The sequence below is a fragment of the Camelus bactrianus genome, chromosome 25 (assembly GCF_048773025.1).
Source record: "Camelus bactrianus isolate YW-2024 breed Bactrian camel chromosome 25, ASM4877302v1, whole genome shotgun sequence".
Classification (NCBI taxonomy): Eukaryota; Metazoa; Chordata; class Mammalia; order Artiodactyla; family Camelidae; genus Camelus; species Camelus bactrianus.
Genome location: NC_133563.1, coordinates 8,869,624 through 8,895,415, shown reverse-complemented (window position 1 = coordinate 8,895,415; position 25,792 = coordinate 8,869,624). Strand labels below are relative to the sequence as shown.

Sequence of the window (25,792 nt, the reverse complement as noted above, 5' to 3'; positions counted from 1 at the left end):
CTAATTCGGACGCGATGTGTCTGTGTTTGCAGCTGTACTCCGTGTACCTGGACGGGTTCCTGTTCTGCAGGGTGCGCTACAGCCAGTTGCATCGTTGGAACGAACAGGTGAGCGGATCCGAGTCGGGTACCAGCCCGCCCACCTGAGGCAGGTGAAGAAAAGTGTGCCCAGTGGTCTCTTGGCGTCTGACTCGGGACACTGAAGCTTTTGAGGGCATCAGGCTCTAATCAGGGTCGTGGTGAGGACTGAGTGTGAATTGCTTGGTATTCAGCGCAATGACTACATGTTGCTGCTCCTTATCACCAACAGCTGTGAGATGAGGGAACAGGGTGCAGGTGATTATCCCAACCGGTACCAGCCCCGTGATCCCCACCAGCCCCACATGCGCTCCATTTCAACACCAGCTGTTCCCGCAGTATGATGTCCCTGTTCAAAATGAGCAGACCAAGTCTAGATCAAGGTGTATTCTTAGGAATCTTCTACATGAGTATTTAATCTCCTTTCTCCCAGAATTTGTCTGCCCCTTTTAAAAAGGTATGTCTTTATTTTTGTTTTCAAACGAGGGTATTCATAGGCTTCAAATACCAGCTGGCTGGAAACCCAGCAAACAGACTGCTTATCAAGACAGGGGGCCATTTCCCACTCTAGTTTCTCACTCTGATGTCCTGATAGCATTTTCTTCCTGGAGGCAGACTGATTTCTTATCCTGCTTTAATGGGCTTTATTTTCCTAAGAAAGAAGTGTTGCAAGTCTTCGAGCTGGGTTAGAGGAGTACATGGAAGTTTGCAAGTGAACTTCACCCTCGTGCAGTGTTTTCTTTTTAATTTTTAATTTTTTAATTTTTAGATTTTGTATCCTGATTATAAAGAGCCCATACCTAAAGTTAGAAAGAAAAAAAGAAAAAGAGAAGCTTACCTAGGTAACAGCAATTAACATTTTTGGGAGAGTCCTTTCAGGCAATCTCTGGTTTCTAGTGAATAGATACATCACGTTTCCTTTAACACTATCTTCTGTTGATGGGCAGCTCAGGTCCATTTTTCCACAATTAAAACATCACTCCAGGGAGGAAGGTATAGCTCAAACACTAGAGCACATGCTTAGCAGGCACTAGGTCCTGGTTCAATCCCCAGTACCTCCTCTAAAAATAAATAAAACTAATTACCTCTCCTCAAAATAAAATAATTAAATAATACAATAATAAATTAATTTAAAAACTTTTAAAAAATCACTCCAGTCAGACTTTTTGCTCATACATCATAGTGCTGGAAAAATCTATTTTCAAGGTATGATGACAATTCTTGGAAGTAAACAAAAACAGGTTTAATGTGGTTGTTACCTGATTTTTGTGGTTGTCTTTGAACTGCTAGCACCTAATATGGTGCCTGTGACCCAACAGGTCCTCAGGAATGATTGCCAGTGACCGAATAAAAGGGGCATGGATTCTGACTTCAGAAAGATGACAAGCTAGTTGTAATCGAAATGTGTCTGGGGAGTTGGGAGGGCTACAGAAGCAGGCAGATGGGGATCTCGAAGGAAGAGAAGGTACAGGTGTTTTAGGTATTTGGAAGAGGAATTCGACATTCATCTCCCGCCCTCATCTGTCTTCCTATATGTGAGATGGCCCTGGGGCAGTGGCCATCATGGGGGAAAAGTAGAGGATGGCAGGGAGGAGCAGAGAGGAGCAGGGAGGGCGTGGGACTGACTGCCCACTTCCTCCCCCTGCACCTCACCTCTTCTCTGACCTTTGATTTTCTCCTCAGAAATAATCAAGTTGGTGGTTATGGATGTCAACTTCACAGGGCACTTGTGAAGATGAGGGACCAGTTTCTCACAGAACTTGGTGCACAGGTTACATGCTCAGTAAACATTCACTCACTCAGAGGCTTCTGACCCTCGTGAACCAACAGACTCAGGATAATGCTGGTTTTCAGAAAAACTTGGACTTATCAAATTCTAGCAGGTCCAGAAGTGGAGACAGAAAGCCAGTTCTTTTACTCTTGATCTTCTATGTTGGAAGCCATGAAAAAGAAACCATCTGTTGTTCCCTGCAGTGGACTCTTACAGGCTGAACTGCCACAGCCCAGGGGCCCCTGGAGGGTATACAATCGATATCCACAAATACTTCATAGTTGTCCCAGGTTTTTCAAAATCCTAAAGTGGAGATTTCTTTATCCAGTTTCTAGCTACCTTACAGGTATCATTGTTTCCATTTTCTGTAGGAACAACTCCATTTTAAAGAAACTATTTAGATCTGGGTGGCTATTAGTATTATTATTAATTTAAAACAACAGCTAACAGTCAGTTACTCTGTGCTGAGATGGGTGCCAAGAGCTTGACATGTAATATCATGTTTAGTTTTTACAAGTCTTAAGAGCAGGGTTATAATTAGCCCCATTCAACAGATGAGAAAATTGAGGCACAACCTGCCTCAAGTCATACTGCTAGTAAGTGTTGGAGTCAAGATTTTATCTCTAGAACCTGCTCTGACCTATTACATTTTGTGGTTTCTTACCAAAGTTGACAAAATAAATTCTATGAGAAAAACAACTGTGTCCTAAACTAACAGGCTTTTACTCTATTTGGGCATACCTAATAAAATTCCCTGACTTTCCATGTTCAGTGTGATGAACTTTTGGTAAATGTATACGATTAACACTGCCATAATCAAGATAGAGAACAGTTCCTGAAATCATAAAGTTCCCTTGTCCCCTCTGCCTTTGATCCACCTCTGGCCCGAGACAACCAAGATCTGCTTTCTGTCATTAGAGTTCTGGGAGCAGGATTTTATCCACCTGCCCTCTCTGAAGTCATTGCCTGCAGCCCTGTCCCCTGTTAGGCTCCCCTAAGTTCAGGCGGTGGCAGCTTGCTCTGCTCCTGCTGAGAACTGCCTGTCTTTCTGCCCTGTGAACTGCCTGACCTGACTTCTTTCTGTGCTTTTAGATGAATAAAACCAGTCTGATTTCTGCCCTTGCCTGCACCACCTCCCTCAAATGGACTTAAAGAAATCTGGCTCCTTCTGGCCGTCCAGTGTAAGTGAGGCTGGACTCTGTGGAAAGAATGCTTCCTTCTTTGCAAACACTCTGCCAGCATCAGTCGTGGCAATGCGGATTGGCCAGGGAAGCTTGGGAAAGATCCTTCAGTGGAAGAGGAAGGCTATGCACCAGTTCCATCTTCCTCTCAGCCGGCTGCTGACCCAGCCCAGCTCCTTCCCTCCTTCCACCCGATGTCTGCTCTTTCCCCAACTCAGACCCTTTGTTCTCATCAAACTGGCCCATTGCCTCTGCCTGGCTCACCTCCCCTTCCTGGGAAGATCCCTGCTCTTTGGCCATGGGTTAGGGACCAGCCCTTTCTCAAGGCTCACCTCCTCTGGGAAGTCCCCCTTGATTGCACAAGATGCCTTTCTCTGATTCCTGTGCCACTTTATGTTCAGACCTTGTCATGTTCCCTTTTTTGGTGTGTAGATTTGGTTTCCCCTGTTTATTTAGTTGCAAAATCCCAATACTTGAAGGGATGAATGAAGGCTGTAGGCATAGCCGAACCAGCACAGAATCCTACTTTAGTAGATGCTCAGTAGAGATTCGGTGGTGCTGGTGGAGGAGGAGGAAAAGCAGTGAAAAGACTCTGAGTTCTGCTACTCAATAACGAGTAGGGTTATAATTAGCCCCATTCAACAGATGAGAAAATTGAGGCACAACCTGCCTCAAGTCATACTGCTAGTAAGTGTTGGAGTCAAGATTTTATCTCTAGAACCTGCTCTGAGCTTCAGGTTACTCTTATCGTCAAGTAATCTTGTTGTCAAGGTGGAAGGATGACAATGTTAATGGCAATGATGCTCATCTGCCTCGTGGGACTGTCCTTTGGCAGTCCAGATTGCTTTGAGCTTGTGGCCCTTTATCTGGAAAATCTGAGGTTTTTATTACAATGGGCCTTGCTGAGGTGAGACAAATGAGTCAACATTAGAAACAGAGACTGTAGAAAAGACATCCTTTGTGTCCACAGTTGCACTTGTCCCAGGTCACCACTGTGGGATAGGGATGGGGGCTGTGAGTGCGTAGGGCGGGGAAGGAGGTGATATTTTCAATTGGCCGGTAAAGTCCTTTTCATGTTAAAATGCAGAACTGTACGATGGAGAATTCGGGGCAGGAGATTGTGCTGGGATTAAGAACATATATTATATGAACATGGTCTTTAAAAACAACCAAACAAAAACACCTCATAATGAACAGAAGAGATATTTTCCTTTTGATCTCTTGAAAATTTTTTGGAAAGAGTGATGGGGCTAAACGCTAATACCAGATAATTCTCAGTATGCTTGTGGTTTTAATAGCTAAACTATGTGCTATCCAAGACCAACTGAAAGGTTTGTATTTCGGGAGAGTTAGAGAACTTGTGGAGTTGGTAATTGACTTTGGCTGGCTCAACCGCTCAGGTTGTTGCGTATTTCTCTTCCCTCTTAGTCCTGTGCTACAGAAAGGGCGGGGTCGGGGCAGGGGAGGATTCTTCAAGAAGTCAGCTCAGGTTGTAAAACCTGCTGGGAGAGTTTTGGCTCTGGTATGGGTATTAGGACCTTAATCCTTGTTGACTTTTCCCTTAGGGTTTCTCCCAGATACTCCCCTCCTGATGGGTGACCAGGCAGCCCTGCTGGCTCAAGGCCACTGTGATTCTAACCAATCCGGGAGCACCTGAGGAATTTATGAACATGTGCCAAGGAAGACAATTACCTTTTAAAGATCACTTAGTTAATCAAGAAATAACTGCATGCGAAGAAGATAAATTCCTGCTCCTGCTTGATGGAATTAGCCGGGATAGGGTGCATAAATCCCAAGTTGTTTGAGCAGCCCTGCCTGTGATGACGTTTCAGTGGGGGTGGGGTGTGGAGAGCGAAGTGGCTCTGGACAGTCTCTGGCATAGCAGGAAAATTTCCTTGCATTTGAAGAAATGGAATTGTTGCAATCATATTTTATACTATTAGATTTAGAGGAAAGATTGCAAACTAATTGGACACCGGGGTTAAGCAGGTAATTTAAATTTAAATGCAAGATGTGGGTCAGCTGTGAGGCAGCGGGGAGTGGTGGGAACAGCTTAGGTCTCTGAAGGAGACAGTTGCCTGAGAAAATGTGAACTAGGTGATTCCAGACCTGGTTTCTCAAGAGAGGCCAGAACATCAGTTTTTCTTTTTCTTTTTTTAATGAACTTTTTTGGGGGGACCAATCTTTAAAAAAAATTGCCAAGATAGTACAGAGAGTTGCCATCTACCCTGCACACAGTTTCCCCTGTAGTTTTCCATTTATATGGTACTTTTGTTATAGTTAATTAACCAGTATTGATACACTATTATTAACTATAGCCCATCAATCACTCAGACTTCTTTAGTGCTTACCTAATGTCCCATTTCTGTCCCAAGCTCCCATCCAGGTCGCACATCACATTTAATTGTCCTGTCTCTTCAGGCTCCTCTCGAATGTGACAGTTTCTCAGACTTCCCTTGTTTTTAGTGACTGTGGCTGTTTTGAGGATTACTGGTCAGGTAGTTTGCAGAATGCCCCTCTGTTGGAATTTGTCTGATGTTTTTCACATGACCAGAGCCAGACTGGGGTTATGCCTTTGAGAGGACGATCGCCAAGACCAAGTGCCATTCTAATCACATCATGTCCAGGGTACCTGCTATGGACGGGACTTCACACTGTTTGCCCTTGGTCATCTGCCTGAGGTAGTGTTTGTCAGGTTTCTCCGTGTAAAGTAACTCCTCCGCCCCCCCCCCCCCTTTCCTTAGTGACTTCTTTGGAAGGAAGTCACTATGCGCAGCCCACACTTAGAAGAGTGAGGGTTTATGCTCCATCTCTCTGTGAGGTAAGTACCTACATACATTATTTGGGATTCTTCTGTACTAGGGATTTGTCTGTTCTCTCCAGTTTATTTGTTTATTCAATAATTTATATCTGTGTGGACTCCTGGACATTTACTTTCTACTTTGGGTTGGATGTCACTAGGACTTTATCTTATTGTTCAGATTACTCCAGCTTTGGCCTGTGGGAGCTCTTTCGGTTTGCTGCTGCGTTTCTTTGACATGCCCCTGTTGTTGACTTTCTTGGCTTGTTTGGGGCACTTTCTTATTTTCAGGTGCTGCAGATGCTCCAGACTTGTCTTGTACGTTTCCTGCCTCGGTCCTGGAGTCCACCATTCTCCATGGAGCTCTAGTTGCTTTTATTGGAGAACAGTATTAGAAGCCAAGGTCTGGGCACTGGTGTGCTCCTCACCAGTGCAGTGCTGTGGCTTCTAGGCCCTCAGCTGACAGAGCAAGGGAATACACCATGTGTATCTGCATGTCTATAAATACTTCTGTGTGTAGCCATCTGTATCCCTATTAAGCGAAACAAATTCACAGCAGTGTCTTCAGCTACCATCCATTACCACATGGCTCCTAGCCTGTTCCCGTTACTTACCTGAAAACCCTCATTCCAACGGTGAAAAATCTGAGTCCCACCACCTGCCATCCGTTTACTTAATTGTTCAATTCTGTGCATGCATATAGTGGTATGAGAATTATTAACCTGTACCTGTGCAGGAAGCAACTTTACCAACTAGAGCACAGTGCTTACGTAGAGTTTCTTTTGCCTGTAATGTTTTCTTACATTCTGCACTCTGTCCTGGGTTTTCCTCAACTTTCTGTATGATTTTTAAAATAGTCATACAGATTAAGGTTGTGCTGTAAAGTTCAGTAGGTTTGACAGAAGCATAGCATCACGTGTCAGCAATGACAATATCGCACAGAATAGTTCCATTGCCCTAAAAAAATTCCATGTGCTTCACCAGTTCAACACCCCCATCCCAAGCTCCTGGTGACTATTGGTATTTTTACTCACTCTACAATTTTGCTTTTTCCAGACAGGCTTTTCACTTATCAATATATTTCATGTTCCTCCATGTCTTTTTGTGGCTTGACAGCTCACTTCTTTTTATTGCTGAGTAATATTCCATAGTAGGAATACACCAGTTTGCTTATTCATTCACACATTGAAGGACACCTTGGTTGCTTTCAGTTTTTGGTGGTTATGAATAAAGTACCTATAAATATTGTATGCTGGTTTTGTGAATATAGTTTTCAAATCTGTTCCGTAAATAACCGGAAGTGAGATTGCTGGATTGTATGATAAAACTATGTTTAGCTTTGTAAGAAACTGCCAAACTATCTTCCAAAATGGCTGTACCATTTCATGTTCCCTCCAGGACATAACTTTTTATATTTTATATCACAAAAAAAAAATATTGGTATCAAATTCAAATTCCCTGTAAATCAAACAAACAACTTAGCAGACCAAACAAAACACATCCAGGAGCTGTGTTTTACCTACAGGCAGGCGGTTAATAACCTTTCTCGGTGGTAGATCAACACTGTCCAGTAGAACTTTCTGTGCTGGTGGAAACGCTCTATATCCTCTTTGTCCAATTCAGTAGCAACTTGCGGCATTTCTGGTGGCTGCTGAATATTTGAAATAGAGCTAGTATGACTGAGACACTGAATTTTACATTTTATTTTTATTTAAGTAGTCACAGGTGGCTGATGGACACCTTATCGGGTGACACGGTTCTGGGCCACTGGAAGGGTTTGGGCTTGTAGTTGAGTGAGATGGGAAGCCATGCAGGCAGTAGAATGATCTGACTTAACATTTTTAAGGTACCACCTTAGAGTCTTTATTAGAAATAGACAGAAGGGGCTCAAGGGCAGAGGCAGAGAGGTTTGTTGGAAGGCTACTGCAACAACCTGGAAGAGATGACAGTGGTTTGGACCAGGGTGATGGCCATGGGGGTGGAGAGAAGTGAACAGATTCTTGATGTGTTTTGAAGATAGGACCTATGCAAGGTAAATATTAACCACACACACAACTGTGTTTGTGGCAAAGGCCATGGCATTCAAGTTCTTACCTGTTCGCATTCTCATTTCTCTTTAAGCCACTGCTTTCATTTTCTTTAAGCCACTGAGCCCTCCTGCTCCAAAGTACCATGTTAAAACCTAACTGGATTCCTTCCAGGTTTCCCTTCTCTTACTTTAAAGAGAATGATGCTGTGCCTGGTCCTCAAGCTGTCCTTGTAAATGCAGGGCTGGACTGAAGGAAGACGTACTTTCAGTTACTTCAATTTAAAGATCATTTCTGAAGCATCCCCTATTAGCTTACATAAAAGTCATTTCCACCGTGGCCTTGGGTCATATGTGTGTGGGGAGAAGGGAGAGGCCTGGCTGGGTTTCTATTGGGATCATATGTCAGCCTTGTAGGAATTCTAGAAACCAGCACTGTCCATGAGAAATATAATGTGAGCCACATATGTATTTTAAAGTTTTCTGGTAGTCATGTTATAAAGCATAAAAAGAGGCCAGTGGAGTTCATTTCAATAATATATTTTATTTAATTCAATTCAATATATTCAAAATATTGCCATTTCGACATGTAATCAATATAAAAATTATCAGTGAGGTGTTTTACCTTCCCTTTGAACCAAGTCTTCAGAATCTGGATTGTTTTTCACACTTAAGCACAGCTCACTTCGGGCCGGCAGCACTGCCAGTGGCTACTGAATTAGCACAGCTGTAAACACCTGCTGCTGTGTTCAGATTTGGTGGAGGTGGGGTGGGGGAATTAAATTCCCAACTATCATCCTTGATATCACAGATTCTATTGGAGACTGAATTAAAAGAATATTGTATGATGTGACCAGTGGGCAGTTTGGTAAAAACAAATGAAAAATTAAAATGTACCCCAAATCTGCCACACTCCCTCTGGAGTCGTCAGTCTGGGATGTGTCTAATGGTGCTCTAGAAACCTATACTGAAATAAATTCCTCCTTAAGAAAATCAAGGTGTCCCCTTTTCCTCCTTTTGGCCACCAGGAAGGGTTAATTTTAAATTAAGTGCCGGAGTGAGACTTGCCCTAAGAGGAGGCATGGGTAGCTCACCACCCCTGACTTGTAGGCTCTTCGCCTTAACTGTGTGTGTTCTGCATCTTTCAGCTGAGGCGGGTCTTTGGAAATAGCCTGCCACCCTTTCCGCCAAAGCACTATCTCGCGATGACCACATCTATGGCTGATGAGAGAAGGGACCAGTTGGAGCAGTATTTGCAAAATGGTATGTATTTAGATTTTTTAAAACAGATTTATTGAGATAAAAAGTTCACCCATTTTATATATATGCTCAGTGATTTTCAGTATATTTACAGGATTGTGCCACCATCGCTGTAATGTAATCTTTACCACCCCAAAAAGAAACTATACCTTAACCAGTCACTCCCTCTGTCTCTCCTCCACCAGCCCCTGTCTTTAGACACTGATTTCTGTCTTTATAAATTTGCCTGCTCTGGAAAATGGAATCATACAACATGTAGTCTCTGCATTTGGTTTGAAAATGCTCTGCTTACATTCATCTCCTGGTGCTCTGTGTTGGCTTTGACTGCAGAAGTCAAAGAAGTACCATTTGGATTAGCACTGAGCAAAGGGATGAAATGAACCATGTATGTGAAAGCTCTCAGGAGATGTCGGAGACGTCTACTGGCATTTCCAGCTCTGTTCTTCCCGGGGGTCACACTAGGGCACCAGGGATTCCCTGAGGTCTGCTCTGGCCCCGTGACGCTTGCAATACAGAGGTCCTGGCCCATTGCTTGGCTCCTGAAAAGTGCTGTGCACAGCAAAACTTCTCTCTCACAAAAAGAGGGAGTGGAGAGAAAGCAACATTGGCATTCAAATATTCAAAGGTTTATAAGAGGGGAAGGATAGTAGCTCAGTGGTAGAGTGTGTGCTTAGCATGCATGAGGTCCTGGGTTCGATCCCCAGTACAATCCCTCTATTAAAAAAGAAAGGGGGGTGGTGAGGAATGATATAGACACAAAATGTTATAAAAATACAACCTGTCTAAAGAGTATACGATGAAAGGTGCATTCCCTTCTACTTCAGGTTCCCAAGCTTCTAGAAGAAAACACTGTTAGAAGCAGCTTGTGCATTTCTCAGAAACCATCCTGTGTATTCTAGTGGGTGTACCCGGCTGTTTGTTCGACACAAATTGAAACTTACTCTGTGCACTTTTCTGTATCTGATTTTTAAAAACTTTTTATTCTGAAAGAGTTTCTGGATTTCAGAAAAGATGCAAACAAGGCAAAAATTACTGTGTACTCTTCATCCAGATTTCCCAAATGTTAACATTTTACATTTGCTTTATCATTCTCTCACGTCCCCACGTCTGTGTTTGTGTTATGAATGTATATATACATTTCTATACATGTGTATATATATATATATATATATATAAGTTTTGAGAGGCTTGTGTTGCACATACAAGCCACTTTACCCTTAAATACATCTATGTGTATCAAGGACCTTTTCTTCTGTAACCACAGTGTAGTTATTAAATTAAGGCAATTAACATTGATACAATAATGCTATCTAATCTAGAGACATTATTCAGACTTCACCAACTACCCCACTAATGTCCTTGATAACAAAAGAAAAAAAGCTTTTCCTTCTGTACATTGATTTTGTTCCTCTTAAAATAGTAATCTTATAGATTACTCTAGGTCAGCAAGTATAGATTTACCTCATTATTTCTCAGGGCCGCACATATTTTTTTAAACACAGTAAATAGAACTTCTAGAAGTCAGCTGTTTTCCATTCACCTTTTGTGATACAGAATGTTCTAAGTGTAACCTCTTTTAGACCTGTTAAATAAGCCCTTTCAAGCTGACAATGTAATATCTTTTGAATTTTCATTCTCTCTTGGTTTGTTTTCTCCTATCTTCGTGAAATGCTCCTTTAGAAACTGGCCTTTTCACAAATGATCACCACGCTTAAGAGGTCACTTCAGGCCTGGCCTGGCCTGTATCTACATTCAGGATGCCTTGTGCATCCTCTTGGCAGATAAAGGAAGGAGTGCAGCATAGCCTTGTGGCTGAGAGCACGGGCTCTAGTCAGACCTGAAGGCAAGCCTCAGGTTTGCACCTCACCTGGGGCAAGACACTTACCTTCTCTGAGCTTCAGTGTCTTTATCTATAAAATAGAGATCCTTCAGGGTTTGTTGTGAAGATTAAGTGAGCTAAAATATACAAAATGCTTACTTAATAGTTGCACAGTAGTTGGGTGAACACTTTCCCAACAGCTTTCCCCACCCCCAAGTCTCCATGCTAACGATTATAAAGTGAGTTTGCATATATGCCACATACATTCCAGAAAACAAGACGAGGGCCTTCCCCCCCTGAAATTATCGCCCTTGAAATAGAGGGAACACGTTTCATAAAAAGGTTCTCATGTTATGCAGACACTCTCTCTCTTACTTTATTTTGAAAAACATGGCATCATTTGGGAAAATATGACCTGAAATGACCTTGGCCAGTGCTGGTTTTGAACGCTGGTGGAAGTGATTTGACAAAATCAGTAAAGCAGCAACAAAAAGAAAGACATTTAATAAAGATTTAGTAAGGAGAGGACTGATGGGGAAGAAGAGAAGAAGTAAGGAAGCCAGGGGAGGGTAGAGCTCAGTGGGCGAAGCGCATGCTTATCATGCAGGAGGTTCATTCCCCAGGAACTCCATTTAAAAACAAATAGGAAAAAAAAAAAAAGAAAGAAGTGAGGAGTCCACCAGGAAATGCCTCACCCAGAGCTCGGGGTTCTCAGGAGAAACTCTGCTCCATCTGCTCTGGCCACAGCGCTGGGTATTGGCATCTGGAGCTTTCAAACTAAGGGGGGAAAATGCTCTTATAAGTAGAGAAGGATGGAAACGTTTAATCTCTCAGACAGCCTTGTAATCACTTTTTTTGTTGTTGTTGAACCTCTTGAGAGCTCCTATCGTTAAAAGAGTTCCTCTCAGTCAGTGTTTCTTGGTTGATTTAAAATTTGCAAATTATCCAGTGTCTCACTAACGTGGGAATCTCTGTCCAGGTTTTTAGATCTTATTGCTTCTTTGTGTTAATTTCATCATCTTTCTAAGAAGTAGAGGCAACAAGGTGGATCTTGGGCAATGGGTGTGCACAAATAAAGTGGGATTCCTAGAAACGGTCACCCAGGATTGGTCTGATGGGTTCATGTTGTTGTCAAGGCTGCCTGGAGGAGGCGAGCTTTGTAGACTTTCATGGATCCCAGAGGTCACAGGCTCCATTGCCTTCAAGGAGGCAGCGGTGCACTGGCAAGGCCTGGAGGGCTCCCTGGAGGACAGAGCAGTTTAACAGGGAAGTCAACCCAGCTCCCCATGCTAACCAGGTTCACCGTCCCTGTTTTTCAGTAACCGTGGACCCAAACATGTTGAGAAGCGACGTCTTCGTTGATTTTTTAAAACTGGTGCAGTTGGTAAGCTCACTTGTCTTTACTAAGGTCATTATTTCACCGCGGAATGTATCTCCTGATGTGCATTTCCAGCCTTTTCACAGCCCCGCAGAGCCTGGATTCAGATAAAATACATCCATTTGGAGTACACTGGAAGATGGTTTCTATTTTGGATTTTTGGAGGTTTAGATTCTAGAAGGAAAATTAAGTGTGTCACTTGACTGGCCCATTTTAGCCTAAGCATTGTGAATCTCAAAACTGGCCATGAAGAAAAGAACCTTTTATCATTAGGGGCCCTAGGACAACTCTGAGACCCTACTTCTGTAGCTGGGATTTGCACGTGTGTGACGGGGAAGACCTCAGGGCCGCAGGAATAGCCATGCCAGCTGTTAACTTGTATATTCTCTGCTCCTAACTTTATTGTAAACAAATCATGGAGAAAACTCAGTCTCAACAGAATGACGTATAGCAACTCCCTTTCCTCTTGGTCAAAGGAACCGCTGGCCACTTGCCCTCTGGAAGCTGGAGCTTGGCCAGGTGCATTTGTTTAGCACGTCACTCATTCTGGTGGTACATGGGGGAGCATTTTTATGCCTGCATGTATGTTCTTGACTGAATGGAAGAGCTTTGGAAGGAGTGAAGTTGTACAATGATACCTTATTGAACTGGCCCCCTAGTGTGGGGAGGAATGATACCCTGGTTAGATTTGTAAAAATGGGAGCAAATTGCATTTATTCAGTGGGTTCAACTGTGTTGATCTACTTCTAGGAACCCAACTGAGAAATGACACTGCAGCCTCTCATTGTATGATTGTTCGTATTTTCACATGTACTTGATGGTATATGTGTATATATACACAATTATATATGTATGTATATATAGAGAGATATAATTTCCTCTTTGAAAAGTTTGTTGTTGAGGTGGTAATGGTGGTAACATACAAACAGCACAAAAGGGTGTACATAAAAGTAGCCTCTGCTCTCACCACAAATCTCATCTCTCAGAGGGAACTATTGTTTATAGTTTAGTGTGTGTTCCTTCTACACATTTCTGTGCAGATACAAGCATCCATATCTATGTACTTTTTTTATTTTACAAATAGCCATATACTCTACCCTCTTCCTGAAATTTTTTTTTCATATTCTTTTTCATTATGCTTTACTACAGGATATTGAGTATAGTTCCCTGTGCTATACAGTATAAACTTGTTGTTTATCTATTTTATATATAGTAGTTTGTATCTGCTAATCCCAAGCTCCTAATTTATCCTCCCCTGTCCCCTTTCCCCTTTGGTAACCGTAAGTTTGTTTCTATGTGACTCTGTTTCTGTTCTGTAAATAAGTTCATTTGTGTCATATTTTAGATAACACATGTAAGTGATTATCATACCATATCTGTCTTTCTGACTTACTTCACTAGTATGATAATCTCCAGGTCCATCCATGTTGCTGCAAATGGCATTATTTCATTCTTTCTTTATGGCTGAATAGTATTCCACTGTATAGATATATCACATCTCCTTTATCCATTCATCTGTTGATGGACCTTTAAGTTGCATCCATGTCTTGGCTATTGTAAATAGTGCTGCTGTGAACATTGGGGTGTGTGTATCTTTTTGAATTAGAGTTTTCTCTAGATATATGTCCAAGAGTGGGATTGCTGGATCATATGGCAACTATATTTTTAGTTTTTTAAGAAACCTCCGTACTGTTTTCTGTAGTGGCTGCACCAATTTACATTCCCACCAACAGTGTAGGAGGGCTGAGCCTTGTTTTTTAAAGTTTGCATCTTGCAAATCATTCTATGTGAGTGCATGGAGGTACGATTGGCCTGGGTTCTGTCATCTTTGTGTGCATTATGATTTTTGTTTGCAATGTTTTTTAAAAGTCATTCACAGGGTAGCAATGTTTTGGAGTTTTGCTTTGAGTGTCTTTTTCCCCTGATGATTTAAAAGAGTTTTATCCGGACTTTAGTTCTCTTCATAATTTTTACCCGTGTAACTCTGCACAGAAGCCTTTTACCCCAGCTGCATTTGCAATGTCTCTTCTTGATGAAATTTTCACTTTTGCAGTGGCTTTGTGTCCCTCTTCCACTGCTGGCATGAACTTGGCCAGCTTACTTTCGTGTCCTCTTGTTATCATACCTCTTTTTTGAGGCCTTTGTCTGTTCTTTGAGATCTTAGTTCAGAGAAGCCGTATTTCTATTAGCACAGCCCTCCTTGCCGTCTCCTTAATGGCATCATTCTAGGGGGACATGTTTTTCATCCTGATTTGGCCACATTTCTTTCCTCCTTTTTTTGGTGGGATCTTTACCTCTGGCTCTTCCGAGGTGATCCCCCAACTTTGACAGGGAATGTGTTCCGTGAGCCAGTGGTTTGCGGGCTCCCAGTGCTGGGAATTGCTGGAGCCGAGTCCTTTGAACCTGTCTGCTGTCCTTCTGGATCTCGCCTGTCTCATTTCTGAGCACTTTCTCTCTAACACTCTGCCCCCAGGCCAGAGCAGCATGTCCGCGGTGAAGCCAAAGCCACACAGTTCCTCTTACCAGATCTTCAACCCTCCCGCTGACTGATCAGCCTCAGGCCTGGCTTAGTGTTTATGAGTGCAGGCTTGGCGTGAGCTTAGAATTTTGGCTGCCCTACTTTCAATTTGTGTGGCTGGGGGCAGTTTACTTAGCCTCTCTGCATCTCAGTCTCCCTGTCTATAAAATGGGGAGAAGAGTGCCTGTCTCTTAGGGCTGTTGTGAGGATTAAGTGAGCCAGTGCTCTTAATGCACTTCAATGTCATCTGGCCGATGCTGACCCCTGTGAAGTACTGTTACCATCACCAGTGCCAGCCCTTTTTCCTCTTCCCCGCCTGCTGAGAGATTGCTTTCAGTGAAGATGGGTGTCTGCATGTCTCCTTGGCCTCTGCAGCCAGTGGCTGCTGTCGGATGGGCCCAGAGCTGTGCCCACAGGCAGGCGTTGTGCCTCCTGATGAACTGTGACAAGGCAGTGCCTGTGTGTGCTGTCGGCTGCACCTTTGCACCTCTGCCTCCCTCCTCCCTGACCAGATCCAGCGTTAACCGTGCTTAGCAACCTCTCTGCAAACCCAGTGGTCCAGCCTCAGGGCCATTTTCCACTTCTTCAAAGTTGATTTTCCTTCCAATGGTTTTCTGTTTGTCTCCAAGAGGAAAGCAGGACAGAGGTAACTACTCTGTGATGTAGTTTGAGTTGGGAGCTGCACTGATGTAACCAATTAATGGTAGGCTTTCCCTTAAATCTTATCAAAAGGCAATGATATCTTTCCATTAATTTTGAGAGTGTTTTCCTCTGAGGTAAGCGATGTTTGTGAATCCAGGGCAAAAACCTTTAAGAACCCAAGATTTGGGCATAGGTGGGCCTAGAAAGGGACTTTTTGCAACAGTTTCTCTGAGGAAACCCCTGGCGACCTGAAGCTCAGCTAAATATGGGGTCTTGAGGGCCACGCTGTGGTTCACCTCAGTCAGTTATTACAACTGCAGGGGAAGTAGGGAAATCTGCCAGAATTCCCCTGATGAGAGAGATGTGAAGAAAGAGCAGCTGACGTTGTGTGGGGGGCTGGTGCTGTGGAGGAAGGGGACCAGTGGCCCTGACATTATGTGGAAGGGCTTGGAGTGATTCTCAAAGGATACGAGGAGGTGGGATGTCCCAGCACTGGCCACTTAAAGGGAAAATCTTGCAGGTGGTTAGTTCAGCGTTTGCTGACTTGGAGGCCAGTTCTGACAGGGAGAAGCCCCAGGACTATTTGAAAAGTGGCCAGCACAGTGATCAATAAGTGGCCGGTTCACTCAGGCAGCCAGAAGCTTACTGCACGCGGAGGGAGGCAGCACACCATGGTACCTGCTGCTGGTGTCACGGTGGTAACATGGCAGCTGCACAACTTAGCCAGTCCTGGACACTTGTGACAGAGAAAGGAGAACTGTCATTGTTACGCCGGCGCTAGCCAGCTCAGGCTGCCATAACAAAATGCAGACTGGGTAACTCAAACAACAGAAATTCCTAAAACTGTGAGAAATGGATTTCTTCTTTGTGTGCATGTGGACAGAGAGCAAGGTCTCTGGTGTCTCTTCTTCCATCAGGCACCGTCTGCAAATACCATCACCTTGCAGCTTACGGCTGCAACACATGAATGGGGGGTGAGGGACAGACATTCACTCCAAAGCCACGTGGATGACGGGCTCATGCTGGAACCTTGCTGGGCCAGCCAGGAGACATGTCCACCCTATTTTGAGCCCAGGCCCAGAGACATGCCGAGCTGGCCTGAATTCTGCCACCAACTAGCAGTATGTCCTGGGGAAGTTATTTAACCTTTGTAAACTTTTCCTTCATCTGGAAAAGGATGCTTTGTGAGTATATATCCCTCACAGAGTTGTTATGAGAGTTACATGAGCGTCTCTCTATGTGTGAAGCAGGTGGCACAGAGCACAGTTATCGGTGTCAGGATCTAACAGTGTATTTACATGTAACAAATACACAGATATTGTATTTACTCATAAATGACAAAGGACACATGTTACCTATAGAGGTAGATACAACACATTTCAAAACAAATGTTGCTTTGGGGGACCACCCCTTTGGCTTTGGAAAATAGCAGACTTTCTCTTCTAAAGAACTAAGGTTCAGAATCATTCACACTTAGTAACTTTTAGTATGTGGGCTAGAGGGGCTGGGGGTGGGTGGTTAACATTGAAAGCCAAAGCTTGCCCTTGGATAACAAAATTAGGAAAAAATAAGCCTGTCACTAATGTGATGGGCCTTTCACAGTTCAGTTGGGTTGTCGGATTCCCAGTTGCCTACAAAGCCTGGTGCCGGGTCTGTCGTGTCTGTGAATGGTGGTGGTGGGAGAGGGCGAGGGGTCAGGAGGGCTAAAATGGGGAGGGGCTGCCTGTTGAGAAGGGGTGTCGCCTGGTCAGCTGAGTGGAGCCCCAATTCCATGATGTCCAAATAATCTTCTGATCAGTCCTTTGGATCTTCCCTCCCCCAAACTGATCCAGGAAGAAGGTGACATGGATGGAGTTTTCTGGTCACTTAAAGTTACCTCTTCTCACCTCCCTCAGCTCGTTCCCGCCCACGATATTGCTAATTGTGAATGCTCTGGCTTATATAGTAGGCTCACAACACAGGGCATGATTTGAGTGACTCTTTTATCACTTCTTCTAAGGAGGACACATCACTCATGCTATTCTAAATGCCTAGGAGAGACTGGAATGCATTGCATGCCGTGGCTGCGTTCTGGTTTAATCCTACTGTGGGATCTGGGATGAGAACGGCTGTGATCCACATCAGCCTCCCAGAGATGAAGCAGCTCTGTGGACAGTCAGGATCCCGTCTGGGAGGCAGTGAGAACAGCTACCCCCAGATGCAGCCACCCCAGGCGGGGGGTCAGCCTGGGCAGCCACTGACCCTGCCTCCCCCCGGGGTCCCCTTGTCTATGGTACCTGAGAGCCGACCTCAGCCTCGTGCTGTCCTGAACTCTGGTGGGCTTCCCGTGCCTCCAGCGTGTCTCTGACATTCTAGAGCACTCCATTGGAGAGCTTCCCACGTCCCCAGGTTGGCAGTCTCCTGGCCCGCATGCGTCCCCTCGCAGCAGGCAGAAGGCATCAGTGCAGTCAGGGCTGTGCAGAGCTGGGGTGTTGGCCCTCAGCTGGCCGCCTGTTTGCCAGAGAAAAACTTACTGCCCCACACAGGCCTCACAGTTTGCAACTAGAAGTTTCAGAGTTTCGCTGTAGCAGAATCCTAAATGAGTGCATATTATGGACTTTTAGGGATGCCAGGAAATATTCAAAATGAGAGTTAAAATCTGCGATGACCTAGAGTCATGTGGATGATTTTATCCAAAGCTTTTTTCCTAAAGTGGATGCCTTGTTTATTTGGAAATCATTCAAGCTGCCTGTCATTTCTTTGCCTGGGCTCCTCCACCCGCTCCTCCAAATCTCTGCCCTGGGCTCTCTGTGCTTTGGACACTGTGTGCCCCAAGGGCCCACAGAGAGGGAGCTGACTGCCCCCTGCTGCCACGAGCCCCGTGGAAGGGCACCGAAGCTTACTGTTCTCCCTTTTGCTTACAGGACACATTTAGCATCACTACCAAGAAAGTGTCTCTGGATATCTTTCTACCTGATGGAAGGAGCATTAAAGTCGAGGCTCTAACATCAGACACTGCCGAAAGAGTCTTAGAGGTGAGCTGTGTTTGAACCCCCGCCCCAAAGCTGAGTTTAGGAATCATTCTTGTGAAGACAGGGGCTAGGATGTGTTTACCTCCCGGGAACTGCCCCCCTGTCATTTCGCTCTGGATGACTTCTCTGTAGAGATGCTGGTATTTTCTGAGAGACTGAGTCCCTTTGTTTTGTTTTGTTTTGTTTTTTTTCCCTGTGAGCATCGACTTCCTGGGTCCTTCCTAAGGCTGCTGTTGGTTCCCTGAAACTCAGCCAGGGAGGTGCCCTGCAAATACGCGAAGTGCTTCACTGTGGGATGTCCGTGGTTGGGAGCAGAAAGGAGGGTGGAGTCCAGATGAGTCTACCAACCCAGTGGGCTGGTTCCTTCTCCCTTGTGGAGAAAGCTCATGAAGCCAGTGCCTGGCAGAACTAATTCTGGGTCCACAGGGCCAGACCTGAGTTCTAGTAGGTTCTCTGAGGACTCAGAGCACAAGACCCAGAAAGCATTCTGCCTTGCCCAGATGCGGTTGTCACCAGCTCTGCCCCTGGGGCCTTTCCTCCTTGGAGCTGGACTGCGGGGAGGGCACCACACTGCTTGAGGGCCAGCTCCCAGGCCCTTGGGGCAGGGGGAGGGGGTGGAGGGAGTGGGATCTGTCCACTTGAATAAAAAGGTAAAATGAGGCAGCTCAAAACTGTCAAGCAGATGGGTGACTCGGGAATAGCAGGGGAATTGCAATTTGGGTCACGCAAGGTGGAGAGGCGGCAGGCCGGTCCTCGGAGGGGTTAGGGCAGCCTGTATTTGTGGGCAGGGAATGTAAAGAGGGGAGAGTTCAGTTAGAGTCTGCTGAAGTCAAAACAAACGGAGACCGGATTTGAAAATTCCCTGAGCAGACAAAACCGGTCCAGTCACACAAACAAAGCTCAGTTTCACTTATTTCATGAGCCCAACCTGACCTGGGTCATGTCTCGTTTGGGTCTCTGGAAACCATAAGCGAAATTTCCCAAGGCTGATATGAGGCAACCCGGGACCAACTCCTTGTCATTTGAGAAAGTTCCAGTATTATCAGCGGTCTGTGCATCAGGCACTGACGGGAAGTCAGCCTCTCAGCCCTTGAGTCTTGTCTTCCTGAGGGCATGCTTGTGGGGCTTTCCATTTCTTACTCTCGGGTTCCACTCTGGATGGAAGTTCTTTCACAAGTTCTAATCCTCCAGAGACACATGCAAGGGAAAAGAAGTAGTTATAACCGGGAGGAGGTCAGAAAGTTTCTAGGACCTTTCCAAGGACAGAAAGTTCTTGTGCTGGGGTCGTGGTGTCTGCGGCCTCCTGAGCCAGATGACTGGAGGTGCCCCGGGATGGGCTCCCAGCTCCTGAGCCTGCCTTCATCTGGCACTGCCGAGGTGTCCTCCTGCACCGTGGCTCCTCCTCCAGCCTGGAGATTTGAGCCTGCCCGCGCCCTCCTGGTTGCATCCCCAGGTCAGGAAACGCCCCTTCTCTAGATCTTGATCTACTTGAGAATGATTATTTTGGACCTTTCTTCCTACTGAAGTCACCGCATACAACCTCTTCTTGGTTCCTGGATTGCTGGCCTGGTTGACTCGTATCAGCAGCCAGCTAGTTGCCGAGGCCCCTCCATTGAGAAGCCACCCTGGGCTCCTCCTACTTCACCCCCCACATCCTACTGACGCTACATCCCAAGTCTCTCTCCTTTTCGTCCCTTCTTCCCCGTCTCCTCCTCTCCAGCCCTGTGCCCCCAGCAGCTCCCAAACTAGCCTCCCAGCTTCCAGTCTTGCTAATCTGTGCTGATTTCTAGAATGATCTTTCTAAAAAGCATCCAGGGTGGACATGGGTCGTATTTACTGTAGGGAAAGATGTCTGTGCAATCTGTTACCACTGGAGCACACTCAGCCCCTTGCACAGCCGAGCTCAGTGTTTTGGTTTGTTTGGTGGTGGTTGTTTTTTGCAAGGGCATGGGGAAGTGAGTGAGGTAGAAAGAAGGCGAATGGGGATCAACACTGAGTAAAAGTTGTGAAAAGTTCCCAGGCTCTTCTTTATGTTCAGAGCTGTACCGAGAACACTCACTCATACCCTCAGCCAATCAAACTGTCTTATGATTTGCAGATCTCTGACAAGAAAAGTACCCTTTTGAGCCTGGCATTTATAGCACTGTCACCTTGAGAGCTTGGAGCTGTGGTTAAAGGGTCAGGTCACTCACAGAGCCGTACCGGTGGACCCTTGAGCGTTACAGAGGTGACCCAGCGAACTCAGATGAGGCATGCAAAGAAATCACCCAGGAGCCCAGCCTCAAGGGTAGTGGGCTGGCAGGGTGGAGAGGGAAGCAAGTCTATGCAAGCAAGGACGTCCCTGCTAAGGGAGGGTGAATGGATGTGAAATGTTACAAGGTTATGGTCTCAGGACCAGTTAGTGAAAATTAAATCATTGGTGTTGAAATGAAAGCCATTTGACATGAAGGTCAAAGAGGAATGTGAAATGAGGGCAGCCCATGCCTGGGATCTGAGCAAAGACCACAGAAATTAGACCTTGACCATCACAGCAGACATCAGAGAGAGGTAGTCCAGGGGTGTCACAGGCAGACAGGGGCCTGTATACTTGTATATGGCAGCCCAGCAGTGAGGAACATCCGCTTCCCCAATATCCAGTGATCCAGCCCTTGTGGGAAGACCAGTTGGAGTGTGGACTCCAGGACCAGATATTACAGAAGGACTGATGTGCATGGAGAATGGCTGCTGCCCCCCAGTGGACAGTAAAGACCAAACGACCTGGGAGCTGCGTCCGCATGGGAGATGGGACAAACCAGTCTCGGCTGAGCCATTTCATGTTCATTGCAGGGCAGGCGGGGGGCGGGGGAAGGGGGGGATGACTTTTATTTTCTTCACTGTTTTTTTCTTTTCCTAAATTTTCTAAAATGAGTGTGTACTATTTTTAGATTCAGAAAGGATTTCTTCTAATGTCCACAAGCTCCTTAAAGCTCTTTTTACTGCTGTTTACAGGCAAGTTCAAACCATGCACATCACACCAGACATGCCTAACTTTGCCCTCCTCTTTCTGATCCTTGGTTGAAGGTGGTGTCACACAAAGTTGGACTATGTCGGGAGCTGCTGGGCTTCTTTGGCCTATTTCTCATTCAGTTTTGCAAGGAGGGCAAGCTATCTGGTAAGGAGAGAGGAAGGGATACAGGGCAGCCTGAGACGGGATGGGCAGACACGGGCAGGTGGGCAGATATGCGCTCAGCTGGGAAATGCGGGGTCATGTCTGAGGGGACAGCCACCCCCAGAGGAGCTCCTCAGTGTGTTGGTCCTACTCTGGCTCTCGGCCCCTGGACCAGACATTTGGGAGTGGGAGGTTGTGCCTGTGTTCAGGGTGGGCTGGTGGTGAGCAGCTCCAGAGAGGCAGCACGGTCAGGAGCAAGACATCAGTTCTTTCCAGTAACTACACTTGCTCTCGTGCCTCCCCCAGCCCCAGGCCTGCTGTCCGGTGCACTTTTATCCCTGCGCCCTGGCTGTGACCACCAGCCATGCCACCAGCCCCTTGTGAATGGAGCGCTGGACTCCAGGCATCAGTCCATCCTGTGACACCATCATAGCTTCTTGTTATGGATTATTTGCTTTACAAGGAACTATATCCGGTATCTTGTGGGGGCCTGTAGAGGGGGAGAAAATGAAAAGGAGTGTACTCATGTCTGTGTCTGACCCAGGCCTTGTGCTGCGCACCCAAAGTTGACACAACATTGTAAACTGTCTGTACTTCAAATAAGAATATTTGCTTTAATATGTGGATGCTATAATTAAGTTCTTAGATTCTCAAAAAAAAAAAAAAAAGATGTAAGGAGACCGTGAGTGGTAATATTCCACTGTTGCTTTTCTCTGCAGTGCATTTCTACATATTACAAGTTTTTTTAGTTGTAAAATGGTATCAGTTATCTCCAAGTAGTTTACATATGTCCTCAAAAGCTGTGGGGGGTGATTCTAAGGTAGAAGTTAAGGGGTTTGGGTATCAGCTTGGCCACCAGGAGCTGTGGTGTGCTGGTAAGGCACTGGACCTCTCTGAACCTCAGTTTCTTCATCTGTAGCGAAGTGGAAATGGAAGAAGGTACTGGTCTTTTGTGAGGATCAAATGCTACTTATTTTTTGAATGAACCTCAGAAAGTTAAAAATTATATCCAAAGGCAAAAGAGCATTATTATTGTGATTTTATTCTTTCCAATGGTAATACTTTATTTCATCATTTTAAAGCACTGTGTGTAAGCTATTTGTGCTGTTTCAACCAGTAAGACTCTTCTTCCACTTTGTCCAGTCATGAAAAAATTGGTGGACTTTGAACTCCCTTACGTTAGCCTCCGAAGTTCCGAAGTGGAAAACTGCGGGATTGGACTCAGGAAGTGGTGAGTAAGCATTTGTCGTGGCAGAAGCTACCTCAGGATAGCTTCCCTTGCTGATGGGAACTTGTCCGAGTCTCACCACATCCAGCTCGCAGTCTGACAGCTGGAAGGGGCTCAGGGGCTGGGGGAAGGTTAGGAGGAAAGCAATGAAGAAGAGAAGGGCAGGGCAGGGAGTCTACCAGAACATTTGTCCTGAAGAACAGGATGTGGAGGGTGACTTTCACTGGTCTCGAGTAAAAACCTGACGGATATTGTGAGGACGGCAGCCATGAAGGTAAGGACTGAAAAACAAGAGCCGGGGGCAGGGAGGCCGGGGATTGGGGCAGGTGACGGGGAGGAACTGCAGGCTGTGGGTCAGCTTGGGAATAGATTACCGACTGTATTTAATTGAAGGGATTTGTTGATGATGACAAGCAAGTCTATTTATCTGTTGAGCTGTAGTATTCCCTGTGGGCAAAGAGTGAACTCAGCCAATCCACAGTGAATTTGCACTTTGTGTGTTTGGCTTCCATTCCTAAAGGATTCCAACAATACACGCTTATATACCAGAGCAGCCCTAGCTTCCTAGATCAATAGGATGCAATCTATGAAAAAATCTGTAGTAGTTTTGCAGAAATTACTTTTGTTTCCCCCAGAAACAAGGGGTCCCGTGGAGAGCAGACAGACAAAATACCAATGAGAAGCAGGACACTCCCCCAGCCCGACCCACCCCCATCATCCTATAAGCTATAATTCCCCAGTGTTTATTACCGTGGCCGTATTAGATTACTTCGCTATTCATGCTCTTCTGGCCCAGTTATTCAGTAATCTAAAAATAGGCACTTTAAAGAAAGGCATTTTGAAATTGGGGAACAGGAGTTATCTTGACCTTGTGATACCTTAGAGCTCCAGGCTATCGTTTTGAATTTTGGAAGGAGATTCCCAGCAAGGCTAGAAGTTCATATACTGCTGTTCAAAAGTGTTCTGAGAAGTGGTCAAAATCTGTGGCCTGGAGCCCCGAGAAGGGGAAAAGGATGCAGTTCTGTCTGAGAGTCTAGAGAGTAGCTGTTCTTCTGGAAGCTGCTTAAGGAAGCACAGTTATCCTGGATCTGAGTATGTGAATCTAAGTTCCAGTGTTCTCTGGGTTTAGCTAAATAACTTTAGCCAAGTTATTCAAGCTCTCTAAGCCTCAGTTTCTTTATCTGTAAAATGGGAATAATATAATAGTAGAGTATCTCATAGGATTATAGTGAGAGTTAAATGAAGTAATCCTATATGTCCAATGAATCTTGGTCATTTTTTGTTATATTGATGATGATAATGATGATAAGAGTAACAACAACAACAACAAATCCCTGGGGCTTGGACTGTTTTGTCCATGAACTCTCCAGAGAGCTTGAAATCAAAGGAAAGATGAGGATTTTGTCCGTCTCCTTGAAGCTTGAATTAGAAATTGGGCTTTGCCTGCATCTTCAGTAAGCAGATAAATTCTAGATCATAAATGTGAGATAAAATGTCTGCCCCATCACAAGCCCACATCTCGGATCTGGGCACATTGCCTTTGCTCATGGGAACCGGGAGGAAATGGGGTCCTACTTCAGCTGTTAGAGCTGAGGGTCAGGTCACTGGGAAGGGAGAGTCTGGAGGCAGATCATACAGTTGCCTGGTCCTCTGTCTAGAGTGAGAACTTAGCAGGTGGGAGCAGGGAGAGCAGCTCGACTGCTGCGAGCTGTGGGATTCCCGGCAGGTGAGCCCTGTTTGGAGTTTCAGGGACTTTTCTCTGTGTGTGACTTCCCTGGTGCATCTCTCCAAAGACAGTATAGTTCCTTCCAGACCAGAGAGCACCTGCCCTGGCCTCTCAGAGCCCCAGCCTGGGATGGGTCTGGGTGCTCTCCAACTCTGGTGCAATGGTTGCTATTCGCAGCCACACCAGGCCCCTGGGGTGCAGGGGTAACATCGCTAAATGGAATATAGGTAGGAATGCTTCAGCTGCTTCTCCACCCTAGGACGACGTTGAGCTTCGAGCAACATCTTCATCCTTTTCCTAGTCTATGCCAGTCCCATCGGTCTACTCCCCCACACTGCTGAGTGTGGGGGTCCTGCTCACCTGTGCCTTCAGACTGGTTACAGGCCAGTCCGGATGCACCCTTTCCTGATGGAGTCTGTCAGTTCTTAGCAAGCTGCTGTGCTCATCTGGTAACCGTAAACTTCAGTTCATCCCGGTGATTCTGGGTCTGTTAGACAGACACAAAGCCCTGCTACTTGCAGGTCACTTGGCCAAGGTCCAGAGACAGGAGTCTGAATAGGGCCCAGCCGCTGGACTCAGGGGTCTTCACACCTGCTGTCAAGATCAGCTCGATCAGACAGTGATCGGGACAAACTCAGAGCGCTGAGGAAGCACAGGGGATGGGTTGCTCACATAGCCTTGGGGAGGAGGGGCCTGAGGAGGGGACATGAGGATGAGGCTTGGGGGAGAGGAGGAGGAATCAGGGAAAGATGTTGGTGAAGGGAGCCGTCCTCCAGGTGGTGGGAGAGGAGAGAAAACACAGTGGGAATGTGGAGTAGGGGGAGGGGAGACAGGTCAGAGATGGAATTGGAAATGAAGGTGGGGTCTTCCATAAAGGGCCTTGGAAGTGAGCAGGATAAATGCTCTAACTCCTGGGACCAGGAGAGTCTGAAAGGTTACTGGGGAAAGACCACTCCAGTTAGAATGTGGAGCCAGGGATCGAGGGAACATAACCAAGGCAGAAAGTCTGGTGAGGTCACAAGAGCAGCTCAGGCCAGAGATGAGGTGGCCATGCACGGGGCGGCAGCATGGCTGTGAGTGCTGGGCAGATGGCTGTGCCAGGGATTGCTGGTAGGGAAAGGATGTCAAAACTTGACGACCAACAGTGGGGCTGAGTGTGAACAGGGAGGCAGACCCTTCCTTTAAAGCTTTATCAACTCATTTATTT

At 45.7% G+C, this 25,792-nt stretch overlaps 1 protein-coding gene across 6 annotated transcripts in view; it reads left to right on the top strand.

Moving 5' to 3' along the window:
- The window catches only part of SNX31 (sorting nexin 31), a 62,661-nt gene that overhangs the window by 9,691 nt on the left and 27,178 nt on the right, over positions 1–25,792 (top strand). For 4 of the 6 annotated variants that reach the window (XM_045517220.2, XM_074352624.1, XM_074352623.1 and 1 more), the window contains exons 2-7: positions 33–107; positions 9,004–9,118; positions 12,254–12,318; positions 18,376–18,486; positions 21,544–21,634; positions 22,775–22,862. In XM_045517220.2, coding sequence (XP_045373176.1) covers positions 33–107; positions 9,004–9,118; positions 12,254–12,318; positions 18,376–18,486; positions 21,544–21,634; positions 22,775–22,862 — 545 coding nt within the window. Of the gene's footprint in view, positions 1–32; positions 108–2,940; positions 3,030–4,594; positions 5,019–9,003; positions 9,119–12,253; positions 12,319–18,375; positions 18,487–21,543; positions 21,635–22,774; positions 22,863–25,792 lie in introns of those variants that run through there. The other 2 variants (XM_045517223.2, XM_045517221.2) reach the window with 2 other exon arrangements.